General features: G+C 49.5%; 2 protein-coding genes across 5 annotated transcripts in view; both read left to right on the plus strand.

Annotated features, from left to right (window-relative positions):
• Positions 1 to 16,712, plus strand: part of AGBL4 (AGBL carboxypeptidase 4) — a gene marked incomplete at both ends in the record, with an annotated part of 1,399,565 nt that overhangs the window by 1,149,846 nt on the left and 233,007 nt on the right. The window lies entirely within an intron of this gene.
• Positions 1 to 16,712, plus strand: part of BEND5 (BEN domain containing 5) — a gene marked incomplete at its 5' end in the record, with an annotated part of 47,715 nt that overhangs the window by 14,925 nt on the left and 16,078 nt on the right. The window contains 2 exons of one of the 4 annotated variants that reach the window (XM_081224229.1): positions 430 to 563; positions 2,666 to 3,050. In XM_081224229.1, the coding sequence (XP_081080355.1) occupies positions 430 to 563; positions 2,666 to 3,050 (519 nt within the window). Of the gene's footprint in view, positions 1 to 429; positions 564 to 2,583; positions 3,051 to 16,712 lie in introns of those variants that run through there. The other 3 variants (XM_081224230.1, XM_081224231.1, XM_081224232.1) reach the window with 3 other exon arrangements.

The following is a 16,712-nucleotide window of genomic DNA, read 5'->3' on the forward strand; positions in this document are numbered from 1 at the left end:
CTGAGCGGGCAGGAACCCGCCAAGTTTTCCTGGGAGATCATTTGCTTAGAAATATCTCAGTTGTTGAGGGATTCATGTGCTAGTTAAGTTAAAACCAGATAACAATCTAAGGGCCATTTCAGTTCCAAGATTCTAGAATTCCATAAAAGGCCACCCTTGAAGATATACTTAGGGAAACCCCTCAGCAAATTCACTGGGCGCTATTTCAACGCTTTGTTTGGTGGTGCCTTTAGCATATAGCCTTGATCGTAGAGTCTGATCTGCACTGCTGCTACTAGGGGCCCTGCATGTAGCAGGGAATGAGTCTTGGGTTTGTTTGCTTTTCCTTTTTAACTGGTCTGGCCTCAGACATTCTCTAGTATTTGAGGTTATGGGCATTTTGAGCATTTTGACTCATAACAAACCTTATTCTCTTGATATGCATTTTAGAAGACAAATCTGACCTTGAAAACAGTGTGATGCAGAAGAAAATAAAAATCCCCAAACTTTCTCTCAATCATGTAGAAGAAGATGGGGAAGTTAAAGATTATGGGGAAGAAGATTTACAGCTTAGACACATCAAGGTAACAAAATCTCTCCTCTTCTTTGGAAGTGTGGGGCAGCCGTTTCAGATTTCTTATAGCTAAAGAATTCCAGTCTGGCCTCCTCTGCCCATGTAAATGCCCCGTGGTGTCACAGGCCATGACTTTTTCACGTTGGGAGAGGCTCTGGACAGCTAGCGTGAGTTTGCTCTGCTGGCTGACTTTCCAGGGACCGCTGTCCTGTTGGTACCATCTGTGCAGTGCCATCGCTGCTAAGGGTTGGGAATGGTGCATTTCTATCCGGCCTCCAGCTCTGGAGAGGTCACTGCTAGGCTCCAGGAACATGGCTGCTCTCGGGCAGCAGTTCAGAGCCAGTCACTATCAGGCTGCCCCCAAACAGCTAAGGGTGGACTCACGAGGAGATGGGGTGCGCCAGGTTCAGACGAAGAGCTTAATGTGACCTTGGGTTGGAAGAAAACTTTCACATGAGGTTGCATTTCCTTTGGTGTGCGCCCTAGCTGCTCTCCTCCAGCCTTCGCTTGTAAGCCTGCTGAATATCTTGTTCAATAAGCCAGATGTTTTTTCTGTACGATGCGTGCCCTGGAGGAAGGGAGGAGGAAGAGGGATGCCTTCTGCACTCACTGTAGTCTGCTTTTGGACACAGGCCAAGGACATCCCCAAAGCGCAGTCCAAAAGACGCAGTTGACTTTAGTTCATGCATTCATTGCACCCATGCTATGGGCCTTGGCCCTTTGCTGGTGCCTGGGGTCATAGAGATTAGACAGACATGGTCACTGCCCTTAGCGGTCTCACGGTGTAGTGATGCAGATGGGTATCCAAAGTGATCATTACAATTTTAATGAATAAATTCATCTAGACTACTAGCAGCACTTTATCCCAGTGGATAAATGACAGGATAGGATCTTGTCGTGTAACCTAATCTCAGAGTCATGTTTGTTTCCAAAATTTTCAGGAACTTACTGAGAGGTTAAGGCAGGCTTGAGCAGACACAGTTAAGTTGTCTGGAATCTGGTATCTCCAGTTGTCTGCATCTCCCACAGTGCCCCCGTCAGGAGAGCTCCTATAGCCCTCCTGCACTGGGTGAAGAATTCAGTGGGTCCTGTAACTCCCACTTCCCCTCAGTGGGAGCTTTGTCCACTTGAGCTGGAATTGCCTCAGGCAGCTGAAACCCCAACCCCTGGGTAGTCCTAGATAATTCTCTTCTCACTAAACTGTCCTCTATGTATCCACTTCTTGCTGAGCTTCAACTTGGCCAGAGTCCAAGGAGAAGCTAACAGATGTGGGGGAAGGAGCCCAGTGCTCCTAAGTGGGGCTTCAGGTTCGGGGTCTGACTCTCTCTGTAGCTCACCATGGGACCCTGAATGTAGGCCTTCCCCTCTCTGAGCCTCAATTTCCTCACCTGTAAAATGAGGGAGTTAAACAGAAAGAACCTTCCAGTGCTAGCGTTCTTGGAACTTTTCAGTTACGTAAACATTTATCCAGCCCCTGCCAAGTGCCAGTTCTGAGTAGGCAGTGGAGAAGCAGAAAATAAGACATGCTTCCTGCCCTAGATTAGAGTCCTTAGCATCCTTCCCAACTACAGCATTCTTGAGGAAAAGTCTACTTGGTGGAATGCCCTTTTTTTTGTGGGGGGGAACAGGGGGGAGGGGCATTTATGTTTTTGTTGTTGAAGAGATTTGAGTGATGCCTCCCCTGGGATGGCTAGGCCTGGCCTGATTTGTTACTGATTCTCCACAAACACACATTGAATACTCCCTGTGAGCAAATCACTGCCTGGGCCCGATGGGTAGGGTGGGGGGCCGGGGAGTTGGGGAGGGCAGTCATGATATAATATGCACCCAAGAGGCAGAGTGATGGAACGGAAGAAGTGCTGGTCTGGGAAACCAGAGTCCTGCTTCTGCCACTAACTGACTGTGTGACTTCGGGTGAGACCCTTCCCCACTCTGGACCTCTGTTTCCCCATTTGTAAAGTGAAGGGCTTTGACTACGTGTCTGCACAAGTTTCTCCAAGCACTGATGTTCTGTGGTTCTGTGATTCTAGGATTGTCTGGGGAAATATTGAGCCGCAGCCCAAGAAAGTCCCAGCTGCCCTTGCCTGAACTGATTCTCGTTGTCCTACACAGAGACCCGAGGGGCGGAAGCCGAGTGAAGTGGCGCACAAGAGCATCGAGGCAGTGGTGGCCCGGCTGGAGAAGCAGAACGGCCTGAGCCTGGGCCACAGCACATGTCCGGAAGAGGTCTTCGTGGAGGCCTCCCCGGGCCCAGAGGACATGGACAGTCTGGAGGACGCCGGCGTGCCCCGGGCTCTGTACGAGGAGCTGCTGCGCAACTACCAGCAGCAGCAGGACGAGATGCGCCACCTCCAGCAGGAGCTGGAGCGGACTCGCAGGCAGCTGGTTCAGCAGGCTAAGAAGCTCAAGGAGTACGGGGCGCTGGTGTCCGAGATGAAGGAGCTCCGCGACCTCAACCGGAGGCTGCAGGATGTGCTGCTCCTGAGGCTGGGCAGCGGTGAGTGCTCCCGCCACGGGCCGCCTGCCACTCCCCGCGGGGGCATGGCGTGTGCCGCTCCCCTTCCGGGAGGGCACCGGGGACACGCAGGCCGAGCTTCCCTGAGGTGAGGGAAGGGCACAGTTACCCCAAGGGAGAGCCACTCCCCTCTCGGAGCGAATCTGACAGGAGCTTCGGCGTGCGGCAGCCTTAGCTATCCAGAGCACAGCGGGCAACGTCAAGAAATGGGGCTCAGAGAACGAGAGCTGGCAGCGTATTTGCCACCACTCGTTTACGCATCCATGTGGTAAGAGGCAGGACCAGGGGTAATAGGAAACCTCTCCAAGGGGTGTCAGGATAGTAAAGAGAGCTAGACAGCATCCTGGCAAATGTATTCCTTTAAGTCAGAAAGTGATCAGTGTCACAGGAGAGCCGTGGATAAGATGACAGGAGAGTTCAAAGGACGGAGCGGGGTTATTTGTAACTGAGGGAGACTTCGGGAAGGAGGTGGGCCTTGAAGGGTGGGCGGGCTTTCAAGGCACAAGAGGAAGCAGAGGGCAGCAATCTCACTGGGGTGTTGAGAAGAGAGACGGCAACTGTAGTTTTAAGAACAGGTGATTGAAGGCCTTGAAAACTGTACCAGCCTGGGGTGTCTGGACTTGTTTTGGTAGGAATGAGAAAAATTAAAAAGGTTTTGAGCAGAGAGGCACACGACCTTAGATTAATGTCAAGATGTATAAAACTCCTCAGGTTTGCTCATAGAAGAACTTGATAGGCTCTTATATTGCAACTGAATTTAACAAACTCGGTTTTTAGATATTCACATCTGACGTGGTTTAGAAGCAGGAATCAAGGGAAATCTGAAAGGGAGCAGCTTTGCCGGCAGGGAGAAACGACTCCTTACCTGAGAGGAAAAGACAGAAACGCTGTTTCAGAACACAAGAATCCAGGACTGTAAAAAATAGAGGCCAGTCAGTATTGAGCAAATCAGTATAACACAAGTTCATAGCCTCCACATCCCCTGAGGACGATCATTAATAAGCCTGCATCAGTGTTCTTTGCTTCAAAAAGGGAATAGACTAGTCTAGAGACACAAGTGCCATCCCCGAAGTTTAAATCAAATACAATTTTATACTCAAGAAGGAAGGTTTGTGTTATCTAGATAACAGATGGACATGTAAAGCCTCATTCCTCTTTGATGTTTAGATAAAAGTGCTACCTTACTTACATTTAAAAGTGCCTTTTACTACCTAGAGTATGTCCCCAAGGCAGTGCCTCAGTAGATCTTCAGGGTGGCCTAGGGAGTCGGTCAAGAGGCCTTTCCATGCCCTTGTCGCAGAGAAGGAAGCTGAGGTTGGGCCTTAGGCAGAGTCGCCTGGGGAGGCAGAGGCAGAGCTCACCTCCATCCGTATCCCCGACTCCCAGGCTAGTCATGTCCCCACCCCCTGGCTCCGCCTTGGCCGTTCTCCCAAATCATAGCCCCTAGAGGCGCACAGTGGCACCAGAGGTCACATGTGGTGTGCAACGTAAAAACTTACTAATTTTTTTTCTCAAAATAAAATCTCAAAGAGAAACCCTAACTATAAAAAAAGTGTGAAAACTGTATTGATCGTGGAGTGGGGGTGGGAGGCGGGAGAGAACTGAGATTTCCAGAGAGAAAAAGTGTTTCCTGGTCTTCGGATGAATAATTTTTATCTTCCTTACACTCTGTATGCTACGCCTTCTGTAAACTTCTTTGGGGTGGAGGGTGGGAGGGGAGCAAAGCATACTAACAACAAAAACTCTCCACGTCATTATTTCAACTCCCAGGGAAACTGCCTGTTCTGTATGATGATGACCTGAGTTTAAACTCCAGAAGCCACTCCTAACCCTCTGGGGCAGTAAGGCACTGCATTTTGTATCAGCATGTTCCTCTTTAGTCTTAAGACACTTAGACAAACTTGGCCCCGACCATAGTTTCAGTGTCTTGATCATTCCAGGCACTCCCACCCCACAGGCCTTGAATGTCGTCTTGAGGGCCAATGGCTGGCTCTTCTCCGATGCGAGTCACTATCGTCATCACAGTGGGATGGACTGACTATAAGTCAGCCCAAGACACAAGTATGCGTAAAGCAATCACCATGTACCGTGCGCTTTGCTCCAGGGACCACGGGTGTCCCAGAAAATCACACCTGCTGTCCATGACCTGTGAAAGCTTAAAGTCCATCGATTAGCACTTGTTAATCAGAGAATGATAATGTGCCAAGTTCTAAGATAAATCCACAAGAGTGTAATAAAAGGCTCCCTACTCTAAGGGGAGTTTGTATGTTTTCATGGATGTAGTCTAGTCTGGTCTAGTCTAGTCTTTGGAACCAGATAGGCCTGGATTCAAACCCAACTTCCCCACTTCCCAGCTCTGTGGCTTTGGGAGCCTTCTTTCCTTGCGTTCTTCCCTCCTCCCTCCTTTCTTCCACAAATATTTACTGGTCTCTGCTGTGTGCCAGGCATTTTGCCTGGTGGTTAAAGTTCAGTACATTCAAGATACCGCCCTTGCCCACTCCCCTTGAGGAGCTCAAAGCTTGATACGGGAGACAGCCACTGACACAGTGCCAGCACAGGGATAGAAGCTCTGCTGTGGGACAGCAGAGGAGCGGCATCCACCGAATTTGGGGGATCAGGGAAGAAAGCCTTCCTGAAGCAAGTGACTTCTAAGCTGGAGCCTGAAGGATGCATTTTTGTTATCCAGGCAGGGGTGAGTGGGTGGGAAGAGCAAGGAGCAATCTAGGCAGAGGGTACCTCTCTGAGACTTGGGTGTTCTCATCCGTAAAATGGAAATAATAATACCCCTCTCACAGCATAGGGATACACAGCATACTGTCTGGCATTCTGTTGATGCTGAATTACCATTAGCTCCTTTTTCATACCATTTAGTGGAGGGGCTAAGACAGGGACTGATTTGGTTTTTAACTCTTGACTCTCCTAACCAGTAATTGGCTGTATGACCTTGAGTAGGTTAACCAACTTCTCTGCCTCTCAAGGTCTTCTATTATAGAAGAGAAAAGGAGTTACATATGTATTTGTTCATTCAGTCAGTCAGCTCACGTTGACCACATGCTTTCTGAGCTTAGGAACTTGGGGAGATACAAAGAAGACTAAGACATTGGAAGCTGGGGAGGGCGTAGTGATGGAGGTAAACATGTAAGCATGTGATTGAAATGCAGTGTACCGAATTTTGGGGAAGGGGCTAACATTTGAAGGTGGAAGTCTCTCTGATTGAGTCTGGGAAAACACCCCCAAGAAACCTATAACAAGGCAGAGAAGAGCCAGAAAGGGACTGAAAGACCCTCTTTGATTCTCAGCAGCACATTCCACCCTGGAATTGATGCGTGGCCTGGGCTGCACCATTCTTGCCGCGCCCCCCCACCCCGCCCCGCCCCGCCGCGCCTGGCTCAAGCATTGCTCTTAGAGGCCTCCCCTTGTGTATTTTCTCCCTTCCACCTTGCCAGGGGCCCCATCTCAAGGACCTTTGTCCATCTTGTGTGCTGGATCATCCACAGGTCAGGGATGCTCAGTTTTAAAAAGAATCATTGCTGACTTGCCCAGGCATTGGGATCCTACAGGCTGTAGATGGGAGAGGGCAGAGAGCAAGAGCGTGACCTCTTGAGCCCGAGGGGCACCTCAGAGCGGCGAGCAGGTCCTCTGGCAGCCAGGAGTTGTAATGGTGCAGCTGGTGGAGGGTAGGAGCAGAAGGGTAGGAGCAGCAGCAAGGTGGTATAAGAAGATGTTTGAGAGACTTCGCTGGATGGCTCACTTCTTCATCTGAGTATTCGTTCTTTCATTCATTCCACAAATACACACAAGATGGATTTAACAGAAAAAATTCTCTAGAACATGGAGCCTTGGAGTTGTGAACGAGCTTAGACAGGATATAGGGTGTTGCCCTCATGTTGCTGATGAGGAAACGAGCCCAGAAAGTGCCACAAGCCTATTCCCAGGGGTCTCCTGACAGCTGGTCCTGGGAGCCTCTCTCTGGGCCCTCGCCCACATGCCCTTCTTTAGCCCTTGGACTTCATTGTCACTGACATGGGGGTGACCCCCCAGCCTGATCCTCCCAAAGGACATCTCTCTGTAAAGTAGAACTTTCCTTTTGTATGATCTTAGCATGAGAGGCAGCCCTCTCTGATGGGAAGGAACCTCACTCTCTAACCCAGAGAGTCCCTTCGCTGGGAGCCTCTGTCGTGGTGTCAAAATTAAAGGAAGAAGCATATGTAAAGAATAAAGCCCTGTGACCAGCATATTGTAAGTGTTCAATAAACACCAGTCTCTTTCTCCTTTTCTGCCCTTTCCCGTTTGCCTTCTCCCAGAGAAATAAGTGCTGAGGACACAAAAAGCATGAAGATCTTCTACACTTTATAAAGTACAGATTTATTTGTGTGTATGTACATTCATTTATTCTTTCATTCGTTCATCATTTATTAAGGGCATCCATTGTGCCAGGACTGTGTTAGGTGCTGGAAATATATTGATAGAAAGACAGTCCCTTTCTAAAACATTCACGAGCCTGGAGTGAGAGTGGTGTTTATTAAACCAGGGCTTGGCAGTCTCAGAGAATTCCAAGGGGATGAGGGGGAGCAGAACAGTGAAAGCCAGTTAGTTGCAAGGCTCTGGTATATGAGAAGGAGTAAACTCTAGCGTCTGTCTTGGTTTCCCCTCAGCCAGATTCCTTGCTCTTAGAGGTCAAAGACCGAGCCTTAGACATCACCCTCAGCTTTTAGCACTCTAAGTAACTCTTAGATAGTTAAAATCATTCCAGTGTGTTTCAGGTAACATTAGTTCAACTAAGGCTGGAAAGGGCTCTGTGAGTGACATAGAGGAGGAGACGGAATCCCTGCCTTCAAGATGCACACGCAGCCCGAGGCGGGGCGCAGCCCTGTACACCGGATAGAACAGAGCAAATGGCTGTAGCTGCAGGGGGAGGCATATGATGGCTTTGGATTTTGTGCGTGCTTTGTAGGGAATGTAGGTGGAGATGATGAGCTCTGACCAGAAGAGGCATAGATAAGAAGAAGAATATCAGTAATTCACATGTACAAGACACTTCACAGGCTTCAAAGACCTTGACATTTTTATCTCATTGGACTATTCCGATAGCCTTATTGCAAGGCCAGGTAAGGATTATTATCTCCACTTGAGAGAGGAGAAGGCAAAAAGAAGAGATAATATATGTCCCTGTCGGCCAGATCACAAGTTAGTTGAAACTTTTGAAGGAGAAAGCCACTGTGGCCCGCAAATCTGTCTTGGCTCTTTAGAGCTGGGTTTCTATCACCTCTGTTCCCCTCTGGGCTCGTGCCTTGTGTTCCGTCCAAGGTCCGTTAAAATACCAGCTTTGATCTTTAAAATCTTGTGCGGTCTGAGCTGGACTCTGAGCACAGGTCTCTGACAGTGCCTTTGAAAAGGCAGTTGACGTCAGCCAATGCCTCCTGCCGGCTCTCCCCTGTACTGGAGGCACCGTGGGCTTTGGCAGCAGATATTACTTGGGTTTGAATCTCGGCTCTCTTAATTCGTTAACTGTGCAGCTTCAAGCAAATGATTTAACCCTTCTTAGCCTCTGTTTTCTCCTCTGTAAAATGGATATCTTAATGCCTACCACATACAGGCCGGAGAGGATGGTCAGTGACTAAGAGCCTGCATGGGCCCTGAGGCCAGAAATACTGGAGTTTTGAACCCTGGCTTTTCCGTAGTCTGATTTTGTTACCTTGGGCAAATTACTTAAAACTTCCTGGGCCGTAGTTTCCTCATCCAAAAGGCAAGGTCAATGGCAGTACCAACCTTTATGGTTCTTAAGAGAATTAAATGAGCAAATGCATGTAAAGACTTCTGCCCAGGGGCTGGCACATAGTAAGTGCTCAGTGGGTCCAGCATGAATGACGTAGGATCATTTGAGGATTCGCATGAGATGATGTGTATGTGATGCGTGGCACGCCGTAGGCAATCATTGCCCTACAGCAGAGCACAGATGTGGTTGTCTTGGCATATCTTAGTCTTTGGTCAACCCCTCCTGTCTCCTGGACATTGCTGCTTTCCCTTGTAAGTGCTCAGAAATCCTATTTGAATCATCTATTTTATAGGTACGCCTGGACTCGATTTCAAGCTCACCGGTCTGTGGCTTATTGAACTCGCCCTCTTTTCCTGGGCAGAATTCCAGTCTTCCTATCTCCAGTCCTCAAGCACTCCTTTTGACCCTCTTGATTCTTCAGACATCACTGTTTATGGCTCAATTTTCTCTTTGTCACGGCTCTCCTTCTGGGGCCTGTTCCACTCAGAGCTCTTTTCCACCTCCTCCAGCCTTCAGTTCACTCTCCCTAATACACAGGAGTGCTCACAAAAGTTGGGCTTTCAGAGAGGGCTAAGAGGATGAGTGGTATCCCCGTGACCCAGGAGGTCCACAGCCTGCCACTCACTTACTGATGGAGTGGGGCCCAAACTGCTGTGCCCAGGGCCTGCTAACCCCGGGTGGCGGGGAAAGGTCTAGCAGTGAGAACTGGAATTGTTTCTCTTAAAGGTATTGGCCATCTCCCACTTTGAAGGACTTTCTGCACTCTAGACTGAATCAACACATTAGCCACAGTTCATCCTAGATTGTTTCAAGAGCTGATTTCAGAGTGGCAGGACGGTCCAGGACCCTCCTTCCTCTTTTTCCCTAGTGTTCATTTTTCTGGGGCAGTGGGGAGGGGGCTGAGGGACAACTCCAGGCTGTCCCTTTTTTCCTGCTCGGGGAGCCGGGACATGCAAGAGTCGCTGGGCTTCTCTTCATTGCCAGAACAGAACTGTGCTTCCCACTTGAAACAGGGCTTTGCCTTGCTGGTCGTGGGCTTCGGTGTGGCTGTGTGGCCGGCTTGTTTTCCGCTGGCTTCGCCAGTCAGAGCAGGTGGAGGTGGGAGAGATGGGAAAGGGCTCCTTATTAAGGGCAGTGGCTGGCCCCTCTGAACACCTGCTTTGAGCCTGCCGTTAGACGCTTTTCACACAGAAAACAACCTCAGCAGTAGATAGCATCGTCAGGTGAGGATGCGGGCTCAGAGAGAGGAAGTGAACGTGTCCAGATGACAGGAGAGCCTGATGGAGTTACGACAGAGGCTGGCTTATTCAGGAACCACAAGCGGTTTCTGACTGGACTGCGCAGAGGAGAAGTAAGTAGGAGGGAGAGACAAGGCTGCAGAGGCAGGTGAGAGCACCTAGAACTGCCCCGTGGCCCACAGGGGATCCTCCCCACTGGAGCGGCCTGGGGTTCAGTCCCTCAACCTCGGGGTCACTCTCTTCTTCTGAACCAAGCAGATCAAATCGTTCCTGCTCTGGAAGGGCTCATGGCCTGAAGGCAAGAGCCAGCAAAGCCAAAGCCACGGATTGACTTGCTTGGGAGATGTCAGCCGTGTGGTGAAACTCTGCCCCCCCCCCATAACTCCTGCCCACAGGTGCTCACCGTGCCCGTGGCAGCCCTTCAGGCTTCTGAGGGCAGCTCTTACGCCGCCCCACTTATTCCCACCACAACCCCCGCAGTCTTCCCACCCAGCCAGTTCGGGTCCAGAGCCAAAGGCCATGTCACATGCACACAGTGCATGTGTGAGGCCTTCAGTGCCTGTCTGGCAGCCCAGGCCCATGCTGTTCTGCATATCCTTGCCATTTGGATGCTCCCTGGGTCCAGACAGTTGGGCGGGGAGGAAGGTGGAAGAACCATAGACGAAGAACCAGCCCAGCTTTGGCCACCAGCTGGCAGGGGGTAGGCTCAGAGCTCCTAGAGGTGAGATGAATCCTGGTGATACCCTCTCCTCCCAGCTGCCCCCCTGCATGATTGTGGATCTTCACGGACACCCTAGGAAGGTGAGAGAAGGTCAGAGATGCTGAGGGTCCCACAGAGTGGGCATTACGTGAGAAGCCCGTGCAGTCTGAAAACTGCAGTCAGCCAAAGAGGTGTAGGGAAAGAGCAAGTCTTTGGGAGTCTAGCAACCCTGAATTTTTTGACTTTCATCAAGTTACTTTACCTCTCTGAGCCTCTACAAAGATAAGAAGATAGATTTTGCAAGACTGTCATGAGGATTAACCTGTTTCATTCAACACATGTTTAATGAGTGTTCGTTGTGGGCCGGGGCCGTCGTGCTGGGTGCTGGGGATATAGCCGTGACTGGGATGGCAGCTGTCCTCGGAGTTTCCGTCCTAACCAGGAAGATGGTAAACAAATAATAACTTGACACTGGGGTGTCAAGATTAAAACGTTTAAATAATAGGTATTTCAATGTAAGGTACCAACAGAGAAGATGTTCAGCGAGTGTTGGTCACCTTTCCTTTTCAGGGAGAAGCAAACATGTCCTTTGAAATGGGCATCTGCAGTTCCTCACAGTGGGGAGGATACCTTGACCCCCACGACTGGGGATTTGGGCCAGCTCCTGCCACCCCTGTTTTCCTGGGCTTCTACCCCATGGAGAGGGGGCTCTCTAGGTCCATTCCAGCTCTGCTCTGCAGTTCTGACTCCCCGAGGGACCAGCCCCACTGTGAGGGCATCCACATGAGCTGCAGGGCTTTTGTCCAATCCAGTACCTCTGGCCAGAACGGCCTCTCCTGCCTTTGCTCAGCAAAGCCTACCCCAGCCCTCACGCACAAAGGGCCCTCAGAAAACGGGGAGGGGTGGGGGAAGGACCCAAGGAGCTGTGGCTGATGGGGATGCCATCCCCCTGCCTGACCAGCCCTCCACCTTCCCTAGACCTTATCACCCATCAGGCTCCGGTCGGAGTGCACCTCTTCCCTAAAGCCTTCCACGATCCCGGAGCCAGTGGTGACCTCTCCCTCCCCAACCTGTGCAGGTCATCATGCTGCCCACTTGCTGGTCGGTCCGTGCGCCTCCATTTGCCTTCACCATCTGAAGATAACTACCCCACCCCAGCCCTCCCAACCCGTTCCAGGCCCCAGCACAGAAGTTGGTGACCGTCCTGCTGAAGTCTTCCTAATCTCCTCCAGGTGTAGCACCCTGTCCTTTGCTTCTGTTCCCAAGTCTTTATCCTTACCCTTGTCAGGACGGTAATGACCTGTTGCCTATCTCTTTCCACTACTGGACTGCACATCACTCAAAGCCACCTAACCCAGGACTGGCACTTGGTAGGTGCCTAGTAGACTCTCACTGAAGGAATGAGACCACCTTTGTCCCAGCTCTCACTGGAAGCACAACGGGGCTGAGAAGCAGATGCATAGCTACTGCAGCAGATGAGAGTGGCCGACGCCTTTTGAGAGGGGGTGCTGGGGCCCACAGAGGGGGATCCACCTGCCACTGTCTCTTTCCAAGGCCTCTGTGTACTACCTCCTTCATTGCTACTAGCTGTTCCCATGCTCAGGCCCTTTCAACAAGTGTAATCATCTTTTTTTTTTTGCCAAACCCAGTGTGCCTCTGTGCTGCAGTAGGGGCATGCTTTAAGTATTTTGACTTGATTCATTTTGCATTTAGGAAGAAACTAGAATTATACCTATAGCAGAGAAACTTCCTATTTACTTGCAGAAATGAATGGAAGGCTTTAATACTTTTTCAGAAAAAATCTAATATTATTAACCTTTTTTGTTTCAGCCGAAATCAGAAATGGTATTTAGTGTCCAAACATATATTTTGAAGATATAGGTGATTTTTAAGCCTCCTGGAAGTAACATAAGCATTAACTTTTTAGACAGGTTTTCAGGAAGAATAGCGTTAGTCCAGTTGAAGGTAGACAAGAACAGAGAATGGCGTAATTTCATTTATTTGTTGTGCCAGCAAACGTTTACCAAGCCTCTTACTGTGTGCCACGATTCCCATTTCATGGGAGAGGCCTCTGGGGCTTAAAAAAGTAAAGGAAATAATAGAACCAGGATTTACACCAGGTTTTCTAGCACTAAACCCAGTATTTGGCCATCAACTCACAGCTATTTGTATGCTGTGTAATAAGAGTTTTACGTGTTACATTCTCAGCTTGTCCAGAATTGGGACGTGCTATATTTGTCTCTGGGTCCCCAGTGCCTCTTCCAGGGCTCCATCTTGGTCTGCAGTCAGGGAATGTGTGATGAATGGGCTCATGAATGACTGAATGAAAAGACAAGCACTATCTTTTATACTCTTTCAAAAGCTTTCTTTACCCAGCTGAGAGGTTTCTCTCCGTGGAAGGTATATTTTCTCCAAAATAAACCTGAAGTGGATCAAAAGCCTTTTTTTTTTTTTTTGATTCCTACTCTTCCCACAAGTGAAAAAAGTTCCTTTGTTACTTAAAATATCTGCACCAGATCGTGCAATGCCGTCTCTCAGCGCAAGTGCTTATTATTGTGGCTAATTTGGTCACGTATGTTTGAAGGAGAACAATGCCTCAGAAATTTTTAAAAGCAAAACAGCAATCTGAAGCGTTTGTTGTAATGAGATGTAAATTACCAACATCATAGTGGAGCCTACTAAAATTTGCAATGAAGTGTTTTTTCTCCTTTTTAAATTAAAAGCACTAGAGGCCCTCCCTCGTCTCCCCAAAGAAACCACATGCTTTTTGTTCCTTTTCTCTCTGATTCTGTAATACTGAACACCCTGCTTTACCGATTGATTCATTCCTTCATTCATCTGCCATTTTCTGAGCCTGTGTCAGAGCCTCTGTTCTCTGCCTGCCTCAGTGCCAGTCTCTCCAGAGGCATTATCAGGTGGCTATTGGCAAGTCCCCATTTTGCAGGTAGGAAAGCTGAGGCTCAGAGAGGTGAGGTGGCGTGTCTCAGGTCATGCAACTTGGATCCACACCCAGGTCTCCTGACACACCCCTTCCAAGATGAGCCTTTGGTTGGTATCTCCTCCTTGCTGAGGCACCAGGTACCTTCTGTATATAATGCCAGAGGAGGCAGTTGAGGAGAGCGGTGCAGAGGGGTGGGATAGGGAGGGGGGGAGGGAGACGTGGGAGGGAGGGGATACGGGGGTATATGCATACGTATAGCTGATTCACTCTGTTATAAAGCAGAAACTAACACACCATTGTAGAGCAATTATACTCCAATAAAGATGTTAAAAAAAAAAAAATCCCTGGCAGCCACCAGGTATTTTAAACAGTGCTGATCGGGTACGTTAGGAAGTAGTGTTCCTTGAGAGCCAGAAGATCCCAGGACAATAGCCTCAGTATTTGACAAAACTCCGTTGGTCCCTGAGGAGACCAGCACAGGGGAACATAGCGTGGGTGTGCTGTGGAGTGCAGGCACCTGCTCTGGGCTGGGCCCATGCTAGGCACTTGGGGCAAAAGAAGACCAGCAGCGCCCTGGCTCCCAGGGACTAGTAGTGACTAACTGAGCACCCAATATGACCCTCGTGTGGGGGAGGGGCAGTGGGGGAGAGCCACTGTTTACTGAGCACCTGCTTCGTGCCAGAGTCTGGATTCATCATTTCATATGTAACTCGTTTAATCTTCAGTCTGGCCAAGTCGCTCTTGTCATCCCTCCTTTCAGGTGAGGCAACAGAGTCAGAAGGGTTAGGTAATTACTGATGTGTAAGATTGCCTGTCGAGGATTGAATTGGAACCAGGCGTTGTGTGGAGCCCTGGTCTCTGACATAAAAGGACGAGGTCTCTGCCCGCCCTCAAGCCTCACGGTGGTCTGGTGAGGGGCAGGCATAGAAACAGATGAGTGCATCTGATTATCATCGGGGGAGGGGAGCGTCCAAGGGACCTGGTTAGGCCACTTCGGAATCTCGGAAGAGGGGACCAGCAGAGGGTGGAGCCAGAGAGGTGACCTTTTGCTCTCAGCCCTTGCTCCTTCTGATGTCCCTCACGCGTCCCCCTATAGCCATCTGAACTGTCCGTTCCCTTGGCTAGATGTTTCCAATTTCTGTTTTACAGCCCTAGCTTCTACTTTCACGGCTGCAAACAGGTTTCAGGTATTTGACAACAGCCTCCCTCCCACCCACCCCGACCACCGCCCCCAAGCACCTCCACTCAGCAGCAGGGCTTTATTTCAGAATCTCTGCTCCAGCCCACTGAGGTCTCTTTCTTGCCCACAACTTTCTGTCCCCTCTCATGTTATGAAGAATTTACTGAGAGCCTGCAACGTGCCAGGCCTAGCCCTAGGTGCCAGGATTGCAAAGAGAGTAAAACTTTGCCCTTGAAGAGCTTAACAGTTTGATGTGGACAACAGATTGGTCGATGATTGCAAGTACAACTTGCTGGAAGTATTTACAGTTTAGAGACCCCCTACTTGGTAATGATCGGGGCAAGGCCTCACGGAGGAGACATGTAAGCTCTGTTCTGCAGTCTGACCAGGGCCTTGGCAGGCAGATGAGGGGGCGTTCAAGGCCAAAACAATAGCACGTCCAAAGGCTCAGAGGCTTGGGACAACACAGCATCTGGGGGACGTGAGCAGTGTCAGGGGAGAGCAGGAATTGAGCGCCAGAGGTAGAGAGGAGGCTGGTTATTCTGGGCCTTCAGGAGGCTATCTGTGGTGTGCAACTTAATTTTGAGGGTAATGGGGGCCTAAGCCAGGAAGGACCTGGTCGTGAGTAGATCTCTTTAGCGGCCATTGTGGAGATGGGTGGGAGAGAACTAGATAAAGTCAGAGCTGAGATGGATTCGATCTCTTCTCCAACACCTTCCTCTCATAGAAGGAAGAGGAGGCTCCAGAGGAGGGAAGCTATCTTGCCAAAGATTACCTGTGCTCCAGTGGCTGCATGGACCACCCCCTCTCAGCCCATTCCTTTTTCGTGTTGCTGAATGTCAGAGCAGGAAGAGACCTCAGATGCCAACTTGGCCAGGCCCTTTTGGGGAAACTGAAGTAATTACTTCTTCCCTGAACTAAGAAAAGATCAAATGCTCCACTTGAGTTTGCTTATATCTCAGAAATGCAACTGAGATCTCACACAGAGAGAAGATAAAGTTTGGCATCTGCTTCTGAAACTTTAGAGTTATTCATTCATTCTTGTCATTCTTGTATTCATTTAACAAACATTCAGAGAGCACCTCCTCATTCCAGGTGCTGGGGACAAAGAAGAATCAGCCTTAGGCCCAGCTCTTGAGTAGGTCACGCAGAATGGGGAGATGGTCTCCCAAGATGAGCCCTCCTTTTTTGTCAACGCTGTGCTACTCCCCAGCCATGCTGCATTCAGCTTTGTGTGTTCAAACTTAAATATTGGAGACTGCAGAGACCTGTCTTGCAGATGGCAGCAGCCAGCAACTCAGGAGTGATATTCTTGTTCTGGGAAGCCCTGACATGAGGAATTTTTGTAAACAATCACCAATACCTTCCCGACCACCAGCCAAAGCAAAGGTGTGGCAATTGAACATAGAATTGCAGCCAGATTGTTGGTGAGGGCTTTAGTACACAAAGAACTCTGTCCCAAGTGGCCCATGTGGTAGGGATAAGGGAAGGTTGGACCCTGAAACCCACTGGTTACTTAAGTTGTATGCACAGCCCTGGGGACCGGCTTTGGCAGTAGCTGAACTTCTGCTCCCATTAAACCCTGAAGTATTTGCATAGGGAGAATCTCCAGGATGCTAAACTCTCCGTTGGCCTTTGGAGTTGCTCCCCTGCAAAAGTTAATCTAGTCATTTGGCCTTATTTACTCATTTTCATCCTGTTTCTCTGCCCTTTGGTAATCAAGACACAATAGGCGATTTGAAAAATAGTCCATCATTTTTAAAAGCTAATGGAGAAGAAAATATCCCCCTTAGAAACCACCACCATTTA

This window comes from Mesoplodon bidens (genome assembly GCF_964165515.1).
Source record: "Mesoplodon bidens genome assembly, chromosome: 2".
Lineage (NCBI taxonomy): Eukaryota > Metazoa > Chordata > Mammalia > Artiodactyla > Ziphiidae > Mesoplodon > Mesoplodon bidens.